The 13545-nt window shown below is 36.4% G+C and overlaps 1 protein-coding gene and 1 non-coding gene across 2 annotated transcripts; both read right to left on the reverse strand.

Annotated features, from left to right (window-relative positions):
- Positions 1-100: 100 nt before the first annotated feature.
- On the reverse strand, positions 101-13518 carry LOC144640297 (serine/threonine-protein kinase Nek1-like; the record flags this gene model as incomplete). Its single annotated transcript, XM_078499476.1, has 20 exons — positions 13463-13518; positions 12545-12586; positions 12052-12107; positions 11511-11594; positions 11275-11342; positions 10465-10551; positions 10161-10215; positions 9935-9978; positions 9744-9824; positions 9553-9628; positions 7624-7726; positions 7387-7456; positions 6616-6745; positions 5854-5913; positions 5376-5444; positions 3639-3698; positions 2925-3145; positions 2293-2386; positions 277-310; positions 101-152 (listed from the first exon to the last, which is right to left on the reverse strand). Coding segments are annotated over exons 2-20 (1463 nt in total), but the record flags the coding sequence as incomplete, so codon positions are not given.
- Positions 6825-6942, reverse strand: LOC144640298 (U6 spliceosomal RNA). Its single transcript, XR_013568329.1, has one exon. It is a non-coding gene; the product is annotated as a U6 spliceosomal RNA (small nuclear RNA).
- Positions 13519-13545: the final 27 nt, after the last annotated feature.

Below are 13545 nucleotides of genomic sequence, written 5' to 3' on the forward strand. Positions count from 1 at the left end.
GAAGGTCTAGTTCAGTTCTGGGTCTTTTTGTGTCACGTAACATAAAAGATGGACAATTACACAAATTGTAGCTCACTAAAACACAGAATTGAAGTCAAACCTTTTCTTTTGCATCCTTTCCTGACACAGCATCTTTTTGGGAGGAACATTTGCTGCAAAAATAATACGACAGTATTGTAACTTACAGAGCAAGATCAAAACAAGGCGACAGGCCTCAAGTATTCAATATTAAATTCTCAGTAAGTCAGTTTTTGAAAATTATTTCTGATCACTGACCTGGTGGACAATGATCGGGAAGAACATTGAAATTCTAAAGAAAAGAAAAAAGAAATAGAAAGCAGTTAGAAAACCATGTGTCAGAAGTCCTTCTTAAAATTACAGTAGAAACAGCCTCCCTTTTTCCTTAAATATTTTTTAAGGAGCCAGTCGCATCTGGAAAAAAAATCCAACGTTTTTGAAGTTCATCGTTCGTAATTCATGTCTCAATATTCCAAATTCTAAAAGAAGCTTTGTTTGGTTCAATTTTTACCCTTGGTACAATTTAAGTTTTTTTTATCCTTTGTTCTGGTGTATGGTAATATACGATAAAGACTATAAAACAAAGGTAAACACCAAACTGTACCAAACATATTGTAAGAAACATATTTAAAGCTACTCTAACTGTACCAAACATATTTAAAGCTACTCTAAAATTCGAGATGAAATAAAGTCTATGTATGTATGGTTAACATTGAACCACAACATATACATGATGATAAATGTACAGTGTATTTTAAGACACTTTCCTGGTGAAAAAAGGTACCTTTAAATTAAAGATGCTATGTCACGGGGATTTCGCATATTTTTGGTCTAAACTGTTCTGAAATTAGTGGTAGGCAACTTAACCCATAAAAAAAACATTATCTTTGAACATCTTAAGGAAGATATAACTTAATTTGCGGATAGAAATCAAGCTACGGCTATAAATATCGATTTTTTTCTTTGAAGACGCGCGTAAACAACTTGACAAAGTAAGCCTTACTTTTTCAAGTTGCAATCCGTTTCCATCCGAGCCATCCGCAGCCAAAGATGCTCGTAAACAGTTTGAGTGCTCTAATATAGCAATTTCTAATAAAAATGGACTATTCAAAATGTAAAAAGAAGTACTAAGGGACAGGAATTGATAAATGTGAAAAAAGCGACCAATTGTTTTTCTTTTTCAAAATGCATCGTCCAGCGTTAGATCCATTTATAATCATTCTTTTTTATTTTGGTTCATTAATACCTCTTCAGCGTTTTTCTCTTGAAGAAAACAATTATTTTGCAATTAACTTTGGTTTTGAGGTAGCATTGTTCATCGTAAAACATGACTTTTTAGTTGTTTTTTTTTTATCGTACCACAGCTTCTTTAGAGGTGCAGTGTCACGGCGATTTAGTGCTACATGAACTTAATAATCCATAGAAGGTGTTGGTATTAATTGGAAATCCACTTATAGTGGCCTGGCCTCGCTAAAACACACTGTACTAGTCACGAAAATTGTTAAAAAGTGGTGTGGCTATGGATGGGTAGGAAGAAAGTGGCTGAAAACTTGAAAAAGTCGGGCCGACTTTTTCAAGTTGACAGTGTTACTTGGAAGAAAATCACATAAAAACCATTGATAAGGGTTTATTCACATCTTTGAGAATGAACTTATGCCTTTCGTTTATTTTTAAAAGGTTATTTTGTTGATCAGATTACTGAACGTACCCTCATATTTCTAGCATAGTTTACACAAAACTAACAAGACTTCTCATGACAGTGTCCCTTTAAAGCTGATTTCCAGTCCGTACTGCGCAGACTCGGGGTTTGTTTTCGTTTTTGTTTTGAATTCGTTGAAACGTTACACTTCGTTGACAGCATACATGAAGTTTTTTAGTCCGCCATTACAGTTCGCATCGTTCAAGAATTTCCGATGAGCTGAAACGTCGGTTTGAAATAGCGTCAAGGTTCTTCTACTTGTTATTATTTGTTCTGCAAGGATATCTGGCGTTAATTATGAAGAAAAAGGTAAGTTTGTCGCGGAATTTTTAGTCTTGCTTGTAAACATTCATTCGTGTGGGCTCACATAAACATTGCAGCCGAGATTGCGCAGTACAGACTGGAATTCATCTTTAAGCATCTTTAGACAATTTCATGAATAGCACTACCAAGGCCATGCTTAGGATCTACGACTCCAGCATAACTAAACAAAGTTACGACTTATCAAGATTTATTTTTTCCCGTACAGTATCAGTATATTGCCAAGGAGACAGGTTAAGAGAAGATAACTATACCTGTCCTCTTGCCCTATTTCTCTGCGCATCTCTCTTTCTGTTCCAAAACTCTTCCAAGACACGAGCCCTTTCAGCAGCTCCGGCACCAGCAGCTCTGAACAGAAGAACAAGAAATCAGTTTCAATTCACTGAGTAAGAACACAGTTCACTGCTAGCAGAGTCTCCATTTCCGTTATTCTGAGACGGAAAGAAACTGACTCATACAATGTTTCAAGATAACAAGAAATGGTATTTGAGAGACTTATATCTTGAACTCGGTTGGCAAAATTGGAAAGCAGACACTTTCCACGAGATCCAATTTCACTCATGGGCGTAATGTTTCGATCTTTGTTAGAACAAAAAAATGCAAGGAACGCTATGGTCCCACATGTGTAACCCTATACCATATTAATTTTATGAACCACACCTCTCTCCTCCACAGGGGCTTCTTCTATTTTTTCATATGGGCTGGGAAATGGGGAGAGGTGAAAAGTAAGCGCGCAGAGACTGGGAATAATTGAAACCAAAGCGAACGAGGCTGTCCCTCATGCTCCCCCTAATTTTCATTTGTCGTGTTTTTCCACATTTCCCCCCTACACTGAAGGAGCCTCTGTGGAGGAGAGAGGAACCACACTCTTGTTTTAGAGACTCACCTATCCATTTGTCCCTGTTTAGCTGCATCCCAAGCCAAGTTCACAGGCTTCCCAGCTGGTGCCCTGTTAGCCTCATTAGCAGACACAGGTCTACCAGCCACTTTCACAGCTGGTTGCTTATTCCGTTCTTCCGCTGAAAATGGACGAGCTGGTTTGTTCTCTTTAGATTCCTTGTCATCTCCCTTGGCTTGGTATTTCTGCATTGCTTGAGGCTGCTTCTTCTACACAGAAAAAGTGAAGGGAGAACAATCTTCAGTTTATCAGCACTACATGTAACTATTTTTTTTTTTTTTTTTTTTTTTTTGTAACTATGCTATGCATTTAATTGATGTTAGATTTGCGTGTGAAGGTAGGACGTGAGTGAAATATAGGGTTGAGTTTCCCCACTGCCATTTTTTTCTTCTCATTAGATGATTCAATGAGGAAGGAGAGAAGCAGCATCTTCTTTGCAGTCTGACACAAAGAAAACTTAGTTTAATTTTTTATCTTTTTCATCTTCCACAGTCAGCAAATTTAAATAGAAAGTCCTATGTAGGCCTTTTTTCTGAATCTGTAACCATTTCGGTTTATTTGTTTGCCTCTTCTAGGCATTCAGTTTGTTAATGAGCAGCACAAAGAATGGCAAGTGAGATAAACAGGCAGGGGGTGTCTTAACAAGAGCCTGGGGATCCAGGCAAAAGCTTGAGAGCTCCATCTGAAATTAGCCACACTTACAAATATTTCGTGTTGATTTGGTTTAGCTCCTGCAGAAGGATCTGAAGGCTTTTTCTCTTTCTACAAAACAAAAATGGTTCATATGTTTTAGTGACTTAAGTGCAAGACATTATAGAGGCATTAGAATCTAGTGATTTACATAAAGAGAATTCAAGTATTCCTCCTACATCACAAACACTCCATGTTAGTCAAATAAGTACATCATTTTAATCTTTATTAACATTATTTTACTTTATGTTATGTTAATTTTAAGCTAAATTTATGTTAGTTTAAATTTAACTCACGCGATATTTTACATTTCTGTAATTTATTCTTCAACATTGATTAATTTATTGGTCTTAAGATTTCTCAGATGTCTTTAGTATACATGCATATAGATACGATACTTATTTTTATTATTTATGTGCAAGTTAATAACAATTGGCTGCATCAGGGCATCAATGCCATTACATGTAAAGCAGTTTTTAAGAATATAATTTCTACCTTTACTGCTTGCATTGTAACTTTATTCATTTGTCTTTAATGTTTACTCTGTACTTTTCAAATGTGACTGAAAGATGCAGTCATACCCCAGAGGAGATAGTGTCTTGCATTAGCAGAATCAAGTCAATCAATTGAGCGCAGGTATTAAGAACAAAACCGGACTGAAGACATTTGTCTTGGAGTTTATAGAGGCATGCTTGAATATCGCATTCCTGAAAACGAGAGACCTGTTTCAAAATGTCGCTGGTTTAGATGGGTCGTTCACGAATGGCAAAAATGTGAGTTATTGGAAATTAATATGTATGAAAGCAAATGAATGATACAAAAATAAATGTGCTAAGCACAATTAATAAGTGTAAGAAATGACTGTGAGAAAAGTTATTATTACTGTTCAAATTCATTTTGTTATATAATTTTGTTATATTATAATATCTGCCACTTTGCAAAACATTCTCTTGTTTCTCAAGAGTGCCTCTGTTCTAACTAAGCATTCTTGGCACATTAAAAGACCGTTTACATGGCAGAAAAGTTTGGGTACAGACCCGTCAGAAAATTGGTCTGGACCCAATCACTTTTGTAGAGAAACAGTCAAGTTGTCTCAGGGCCATATAGACGCCGATGGCCCCACGTAAAGTTGACTGTTTCTCGACTACAAAAGTGTTTAGGTCCAGACTAATTTTTGACTGGTCTGTACCAAATTTTCTCTGTCGTGTAAACACGCTTAAGTAAGTGCATGTAATTTAAAATTAAAAGAAACAAGCTACATGTATCATAAATTATCTGAAAAGAGTTACCTGACTGTATAATTTCTTCTTACAGGATAAGATTAAAAAATATAAACTTAACCACATATCCCAGTGTTGTGTAAAGAAACTTGTTTGAATAATTATGTACATTCTCTAAGAGGTACTTGATTGAAATAAAAGTGACAGGAAGTTGCAAAGGTTTTTTTGGTGGGAGAGGGTGCCAACTGTTTTGTTTTGTGTGTTTTTGTTTTTTGTTTTCATGAGTAGACTGTTCTAGACAAGGATATTTGGAGGTTTCTGGGACGATAATTTAAGAGTTGAAGGTATTTGTTTGGGTTTATATTTCCCATAAAGGTATTTTGCAGAATTGGGGTCGTTCAAATCACCAACTTTCTACAAAATTTCAGTTTCCTGTCTGTTCCCCCCCCCATGTATGCTCCCAGGGGTGCATACATGTAGTTTAGTAATTTCAGCCAAAACTAATATGTGCAGCTTCAGAAAATCTCACCTCAGGACTGAGCCCAACACTAAGAGTGTTTTTCCAAGCCTGCTCTCTAGCTTTGTTAATTTGATCACGCTGAAAATCAATCAATCAAAATCAAGTACTGTTTTTTTGCCTACATACAAAAAAACATCACAGCATGCAAATGGGGGCTATACAGTGTACAAGTATCACCAGAACTAGTGTTAATTTTAGTCTCAGTATTGGTTAATAAAACATGAACTGTAACCCAACGCTCACGTTTTACTAAAACAAACACATTGGATACTGTAAATTTCAATGCTGGAAAGTTCAATGTACAACTAAACCTTTTGGCATTGCTGCCCTCATCAGTAGTAAAAAATGAAAAAAACATATTTTACTCATTAAAATCTTTTACATATTTTACTAAATCACTCTTGTATTTTTTTATTCATTTTTTTAGGGGGGACTGGGCTGGAAAGCAAAATGATATTTGCTTTCTGAATTATAACAGTGTAATTACCTGTTGACGTTCCCATCTTTGCTGTTGAACCTTCTTCATATAATCCTGGTACACCTGCTCCTATATTAACACCATCAAAAGAACACAGATTGTAAAATTCATCTTTAAAATGATAAATGATTCATTGAAGGATTTGTACCGTCTTTGTGTGACATTCTTTTGACAAATTTAAGGAAAATTAATGGTAAATGCACAGCATGCAACCATCAAGTAATGGATGCACACAGAAGATTGCTTAGCATTAAAGAAGCATATCACCGGTAAAGTCCCTGGAGAGAATATAAGCCAAGAGGGACTGTAGCTTCGGCAAATGAAAAAGGCATACAGGGTTTTCAAAACAAGCCAGTGACTATCAGAGTTCTACCGGCTACTTGATGAAATGTCGCCAGTTAGTCTGGTCAGGGCAATTAGCTTGCAACAAACAAGCTTGGCTTGTTATAGCTGTTGTGGTTTAATTTTATCTTTGGTTAATTAAAATTTTTCAAACCAGTTTGATTTTTATTTCCCTTTGTTTCAGATTATGATAATGAGCATGAGACAATGTAAATAAAAACAAAACTGGTTTAAAAAATTTAAACCAAATCATAGCTGCCAACTCTTCCAGTTGCTGCTGCCTACTTCAAAACATGTAACAGTGTGTTTCTCCACCCTAGGCACAGTTATTTAAAGTGTGGATAGTGCTATCTACCCGATATGTTGCTGACCAGTGGATGTGATCAAACAAACTACACTCTAGTCTATAACTTTAGGCTGAATCTTTACCTGATTCTGTGCCATTTCCTTGCGTCTCCTTTCACGAGCATCAGGTTCTTTTCTCTTATCATTAGGCTTCTCTTGAGCACCACTACTTGGTCTAGAAGGTTTCTTTCCAGCCTCTCCTGAGTTAGGCCTCCTAAAGACAATATAATCAGCTGTCTAAAGTCTAATTCTCATACAAGTTAACTAACATGTCCCAGACAAGAAACTTAGTAATACATGTATAAGATCTCAAATCTGAATAAAATAACAACTTGGTGCAAGCACTGGGGCAATGCTAATCTTCTCTGTATCGTTCCAAGTTTAGTATGTGTGCTGTCATTAAGGGAGCACAAACATTTAAAATTTTAGAGTTCTGTCGGTCCTCAGCATAGTTGTGATGTGCTCTAAAGTCACAGGAATTTGTGGTTGATGCTACAAGTTGTTAATAAAACGTCTGCAAGTGCAAGCAACAAGGTTGCATTAAACATGCTTTTTATAGCATTTAGCTGTGGGCTGTGGCAGTCTTTAGGGTTGAATTCTATCTCAGGGCTGGGGTGTCACCACTGACCTTAGGATATGCCCTGGTTTCTTACCCCCTATAATAATTACAGGAGGTTGGAGCATAGTTGTCAATTATTTTTTTCAAAAAACATTTTATCAGCTATAATATGATTTTCTTAATTTATTATTAATTAAATAAATGCACATGCATATGGAGAAATCAGAATAGATGTTGATTGCTCTTTGTCAATTAAGAGAAAACTACATGTAATGTTATGTAGAGTGGATCCTTACTTTGGAGGAGGCTTCTTTTTAGCAACAGACACTCCATACTTGGCTTTTGGGTCACTGTACTTTTGTTGCACTGAAAATACACATGATTGTAGAACCAAACAACATCAAAGATTTTGAAGACTACATAATCAAAATATATTTCTGAAACATTTATTTAGTAACAAGAAGACCAGATGATGATCTATAGATCTGAGCACAACATCACTTCAAACTGTGACGACACTGGCGATAACTGACCTGGAGCAGGTTTAACAGGTTGTTTGGGAGGCAATCTTTGCTGGCCAAACACACCCAGAGGCTTACGATGGATCACTGTATGGCTGAACTCTTCTGCCATAACCTGCGGCAGGAAAAATACAAATTTATTTATAACTGAAGCTGATCTGTTCACAATTTCATTACTGATAACAGCTCTTTATTTCAAAACTTCAACTTAGCCAATTTTAAGATAGTTTCAACCTATTTTTACTACATTTTGGCTTAATGGTAAAAAATTAATGCAGGGATGTCATTAAGGGTTGTAACCTGTATAGCACCTGTTACATGATTGTACAACTGAGCTAACTTGATGTTATTGGGTGTAGATGTCAATTGGTTACACTTGTGTACAGTGTCAGAAATGCTACAGCAACCCAGGGGTTTCAATAAGTTTTGGCACAAGTGGGTAGAATATAAAAACAGGCGGGTATCAATGGAAGGGCCAACGGGCCTTCCCCCTCTAGGGGGGTCCGGGGGCATGCCCCCCCGGAAAATTTTGAAATTCTATACTCTCGTAGGTGCATTTTCCTGCATTTTGGGTACTTTTAAGATTACTTTGTTGTATGTATGAAGTCAACCAGTGTAAACAGATCTGAAGAAAATTGTGTTACTCAGAAACAGATCTGAAGAAAATTATGTTACTCAGACAATAATGTCTATCAAGGAAGAGCACTCTTTTAATGCCCAAGTTGCCAACACATCTGAAACATGTGATTTTAATTTTTCGTATTCAAAATGATACGCGAACGTTACGCAATAAATCAGTGCAAACATTTCAAGTTTCTAGGCAAAACCCTAACCTTTTAATGTATTCAACTTACCCTGCGAAGAATTGACCTCGTTTGACCTTTTTTTTTTAGGTTCCAGGGCGTAAAATGCCAACAGCGTCTGTCTTTTATTTTTAGCGGCCATATTAATATTCACGCTTAGTCCCAGTCTCCCTCGATTTCAGAGTGCCTGGTAGATTTTTTTCGCGCTTTGAAACGATGATTTTACGTGTCATTACAAGACTTCGCTTCACCTTTTATGGTCCAAAGGATAGGGTAAACACCAGAATATCTTTTCTTTTTATCTTTTCTTTTCTTTCCCTAGAACCTGACAGGAATTTTATGAAATTTCTTGGTAGAAATTCGTAGCTGCGGTGAAATGATCTGGTCTGATAAGATATTCGCATTACGCTTCAAGCGGGTAGTCCGCCCATCACAAGCGGGTAGATCTACCCGCTACCCGGCTATTATTGAAACCCCTGGCAACCCTTCAAGTTTATTTTTTTCCTTAGTGGCCATTTGGCCACCAACTACTCAAGTTTTGGTCGCCAGTGAAAAATTTTAGTCACCAAATTAAGCTGATGCTTTCAATCCTTCCTCTCAATTTTAGTCGCCAGGCTGGCGACCTTCGTTCAAATTGAGTCGCCATGGCGACTAAAATGGTCTTAACTTGGAGGGTTGTACAGGGGATAACTTCAAAGTAACAGCCTTTTAAAAACTTAATGACAGCCCCATAATGTATCCATGTCCATATTGGCAGCAGTTTCATGTACATGTCAGGGCTGCAAATAACAGTTGGTCATCGGACATTGGCCAACCAAAATTTGCTCATGTCCAACAAAATCGGCCGAATTGTGGTTGGACATGATGTCCGGACAATTTTTGATCATAAATCATAAGTAATAACTTGTAAGTGACCTTTTGTTTTTGGTGATGTCCGACCACAATTTTGTTTTGGCCAACCTAGATGTTGTCTTAGTAGGACATATATGCCCTTTCAAGTGAAAATAATTATTTGCAGCCCTGTAGTAGGTGATTTCAATAATACAAACTCTGGCAAATCACCGCATGTATCAAAGCTTGATCAGGATTTGAGTTCTATTAACTAAAGAACGATGTCTTAGTTTACTTTCACAACTACCTCTTGAGACAAAAATTTCTCAATTCTTTTCTGAATGAATGGCTTCTTCAGGATGGAGTTAACTGATGGACGATCACTACAAGAAATCACAAAAAGACAGTGATTAATATTACAAGTACACATCAATTAAAATAGGGTTTTTACAAACATTTCACAATCATAATGCTTTTCTGACACTGTGGAGTACTTACTGAGCATTGCGTTTCAGCAGCTGTGCAACCAAGCCTCTGATGTCGGCACTATATTTGTATGGGATGGGTGGGTAGGAACCCCTGATAAAAAGAAAACAAATGTAACATGATCACATTCCACATTGCACTGCATTATATATCAAACTAAAAAGACAATTTCTTGGTCAAATCCTGTCTGAACCCACTCTCACCTTATTATTTTCAAAACCAAATTTTTCATATTTCCTGCTTCAAACTGTGGTGAAAAATGAAATGGTTTTAAAATTGGTGAGAACATGATTACAGTTTGTACTGCTTGCAAGAAGTCAGACATTTTCACATTTTCTTGTAAAGCAACTCAGAGAAATGGAAGTGCTCACAAGCATTTCCACTGAAAAGAAAAAGGTTCAACTGATCTACTTGTGAAAAAATACTTACAGCATGTTTGAGGGTCAGCAACTCATAGAGAACACATCCAAGAGACCAGATGTCACTAAAAAAAAAAAAAAGTATGCAAAGCAGTTGATTATAGAATGATACAGGATATATCTACATCTAAATCTACATTTATTAACTAAAGTTGATAAAATCTTATAAGACATCACATCAACTATTGTACATATATGCATAAATTAGATAAAAGTGATATGTCAGAATAGTAGGATAATTGTTGTGGTTTGATTAAATTTTACCCAATTACTGGTTTTTGTGTGCAATAAACAAAGTACTAAGTTAAACAAACCTTTTGTTATTGTAAGGTCTGTTTTCACATATTTCTGGAGACAGATAATAAGGAGTACCAATGGCAGTGCGAGCTAGTTCCACAGTGCTGGAAAAAAAAAAACAGAAAAATAATTAGTCATAGCTTTAATATTGAGTTTATTAGTATAGCCATATACACCTACTGTAATTGCAATAACATTGTCATAGAAAAAAGACAATTATGCATTAATTACAATAGGCATTAAAACGATATGTTTGAAATTTGCCCAAAGAAACGACCCCAAAATGCCTCATTTGAAATACACGTAAATCAATTTCTCTTCAGTTACAGGATTAATATGTGTACAGATATAAACTTGTGAGTTTTCTGTAAATGCTACCACATATGATCAAGCCTGCAAATAACAGTCGGACATCGGACACACTTTCGCTTTCCGGTGCAAACACCAATGTTCTGTGTTGCAATTGACAATGCATTATATTAGCACGTTCACATATCGAGCAGTACTGTAATATGATGTCCAACCTCACTTTTGTTTTGTCCAATCAAAATGGTGACTTAGTCCGACCTAAGTCCTTTTAAGGGAAAAAATTATTTGCAGCCTTGTATGATGATTAAGCAAATTAATTCCTATTTGGCTTTTTCATTTTTGTTTTTAATATACCGGTAACAATGTTGCAATTAGGTGTATATTATAGCATTACTCAATGTATAGTACATATATACAGTGTACAATACAATTAGATGGTAAAACACCCAGTAAAAACACCCTAACCATAAATCACATTTGCTTAATAATTGTTTTTAAATAACATAATTATTGATCACCTGTGTAAAACCCGTGCAATTCCAAAATCTCCTAGCTTGACTATCCCACTCTTTGTAAGAAATATGTTCTACAAAGTAAAAAAAAACATTACATGCATCATGTCACTCAGAAGCACAGTAAGGCAGAGAAAAACCTAGGTTGCAGGAAGTTGCCATTAAAAGTTAATACATTATTTGCAAAAAAGTACTCATTATTATTAAAGAATTCGTTAATTAATGCATGTTTTAAAACTAACCTGTGATTTTAAATCTCTGTGAAGAATTTTCCTGTCATGGACATGTTTTAGTGCCAGACAGATCTGTACAAAGTAGTCTAAAACCTGGAATAAAGTATAAGTATACTAAATGAAAGAACATGATTGTATAGATGAATCTCTGCTAACAGACTCTGAAGTTAAATGTATACAGTACAAACATACAATTCTCAGCTGCTGAAAGGCCACAGTAAATTATTGCGGTTTTCAAAGACATTGAACTCTGAAATTCAAACTTCAGCAGATGTTTTGTAATTTTTGCTGCCGTCGATCATCTTAGCGGGCCTATTGGAAAACAGAAGTTCACTTCAAGTTCAAGTTCAGGTCAAAAGGTCACATCTGTCAGTTGAGATTGGTTGATTTCAATCCAGTTTGTTTCTATTTTTCAAGGTTTGTTGGCTGTTGCCATAGTTACATGTATGATTGACGTCAGCGAAAAAGCGCAATCATTAGTTGGGTTTTGAATTTCAGAGTGCACATGTCTTTGAAAACAGCAATAACCGAGATGTGGTGTTTAACTGACCTGTTCCTCTGGAAGCTGTATTCCACGTTGGCTGTTTATCCTTTTATACAAGTCACCTGTAGATAATTCGATAGCTGGTTAATTTAATAGACTATAAGTCAGACCAATAAAATGTCCCCTGCTTCTTTTGAATTAGGTGCAAACATGATACAAGAGACAGTTTGTACACTTGTATGAAATCAGTCAGGGCTGCAAATAACAGTCGGTGGTCGGACATTGGCTGACCAAAATTTGCTCATGTCCGACGAAATCCCAAGGAAATCCCAAGTGTGATCGGACATAATGTCCAGACAAAATGTTTTGATCGTAAATCATTTTATGGCAACAATAAATAAAATTCAACCTTTTGTTTTTGGTGATGTCCGAACACAATTTTGTTTTGTCCAACCAAGAAGGTGTCTTAGTAGGACATATGTCCTTTCAAGTGAAAAAAATATATATTTGCAGCCCTGATCAGTTGTTGATAATAATTAATATGATACAGTTTACATACCTGCTTCACAATAATCCATAACAATGTATAGATTTCCATTTTCTGAACGAAAAAATACATTAAAGATTACTTCCTGATAAGGATAAATTCACCCACCCAAGAAAACATATCACAAAATTCACCCAAGAAAACATTAACTTTTTTTCTGCCATCCCACTAAATACAAGTAAGGTTACCTGATCTGTCAGTAATGCTAAGATAACTAATAAAGCCTGCTGTCGAGCCAAGTGGCTCATCAGGCTGGAGCTTATCCCGGTTTCTGCAGCATTTAGAGGCTTGGAGTATTTCTACTCCCCCCTGGATGGGATGCTAGTCCATCGCAGGGTCCCCAGCAGTAAATTTGCCAGTACCTATTTATACCGGTAAATGAACCTGGGTGGAGAGCTCTAGGCACTACGAGAGTAAAGTGTCTTGCCTAAGAACACAAAGCAGTGCCCTGGCCAGGTCTCGAACCCGGACCACTTGATCTGGAGTCCGGCGCACTAACCATTAGGCCACCACACCTCTCCAGGTCTAATTATTTTCACAATACCATTTCTACATAATAACTGAGCCACAAGACAAGTTCTGAATGGTGGAAATCGAACCAAAGCCAATCAGATATTCCCCTACTTGAGATACAAAATTATGTCTGAGATAATCATGACATACTTTACAGAGACCCTTTTAGTGTCACTGATTGGTCATGTCATGACTTGTACATAAAAACTCAAAATGAAGTAACATCCAATCAGAGACACTACACAGATCTCTGCAGATGCATGGAACTTTTCAGGTCAAACTTTGACACTTTTGAGCAGGAAAAGAAATCTAGCCCATGAAGAAAGCTGTCTCTACGCAGGCTGGTGAAAATCTGAAACCTACGCCCTTACTTAACTTTTGACAGTATTTTTTGTTTATATATTCACCAAGCCTTACCTTCAAATGATTCTTGATATGACACAATGTTTGGGTGTTTTAACTGGGCTAAAACCTTAACCTACAAGGAATGAAAAGACTGT

The sequence above is a fragment of the Oculina patagonica genome, unplaced genomic scaffold (assembly GCF_052425735.1).
Source record: "Oculina patagonica isolate OP01 unplaced genomic scaffold, crgOcupat unplaced241, whole genome shotgun sequence".
Classification (NCBI taxonomy): Eukaryota; Metazoa; Cnidaria; class Anthozoa; order Scleractinia; family Oculinidae; genus Oculina; species Oculina patagonica.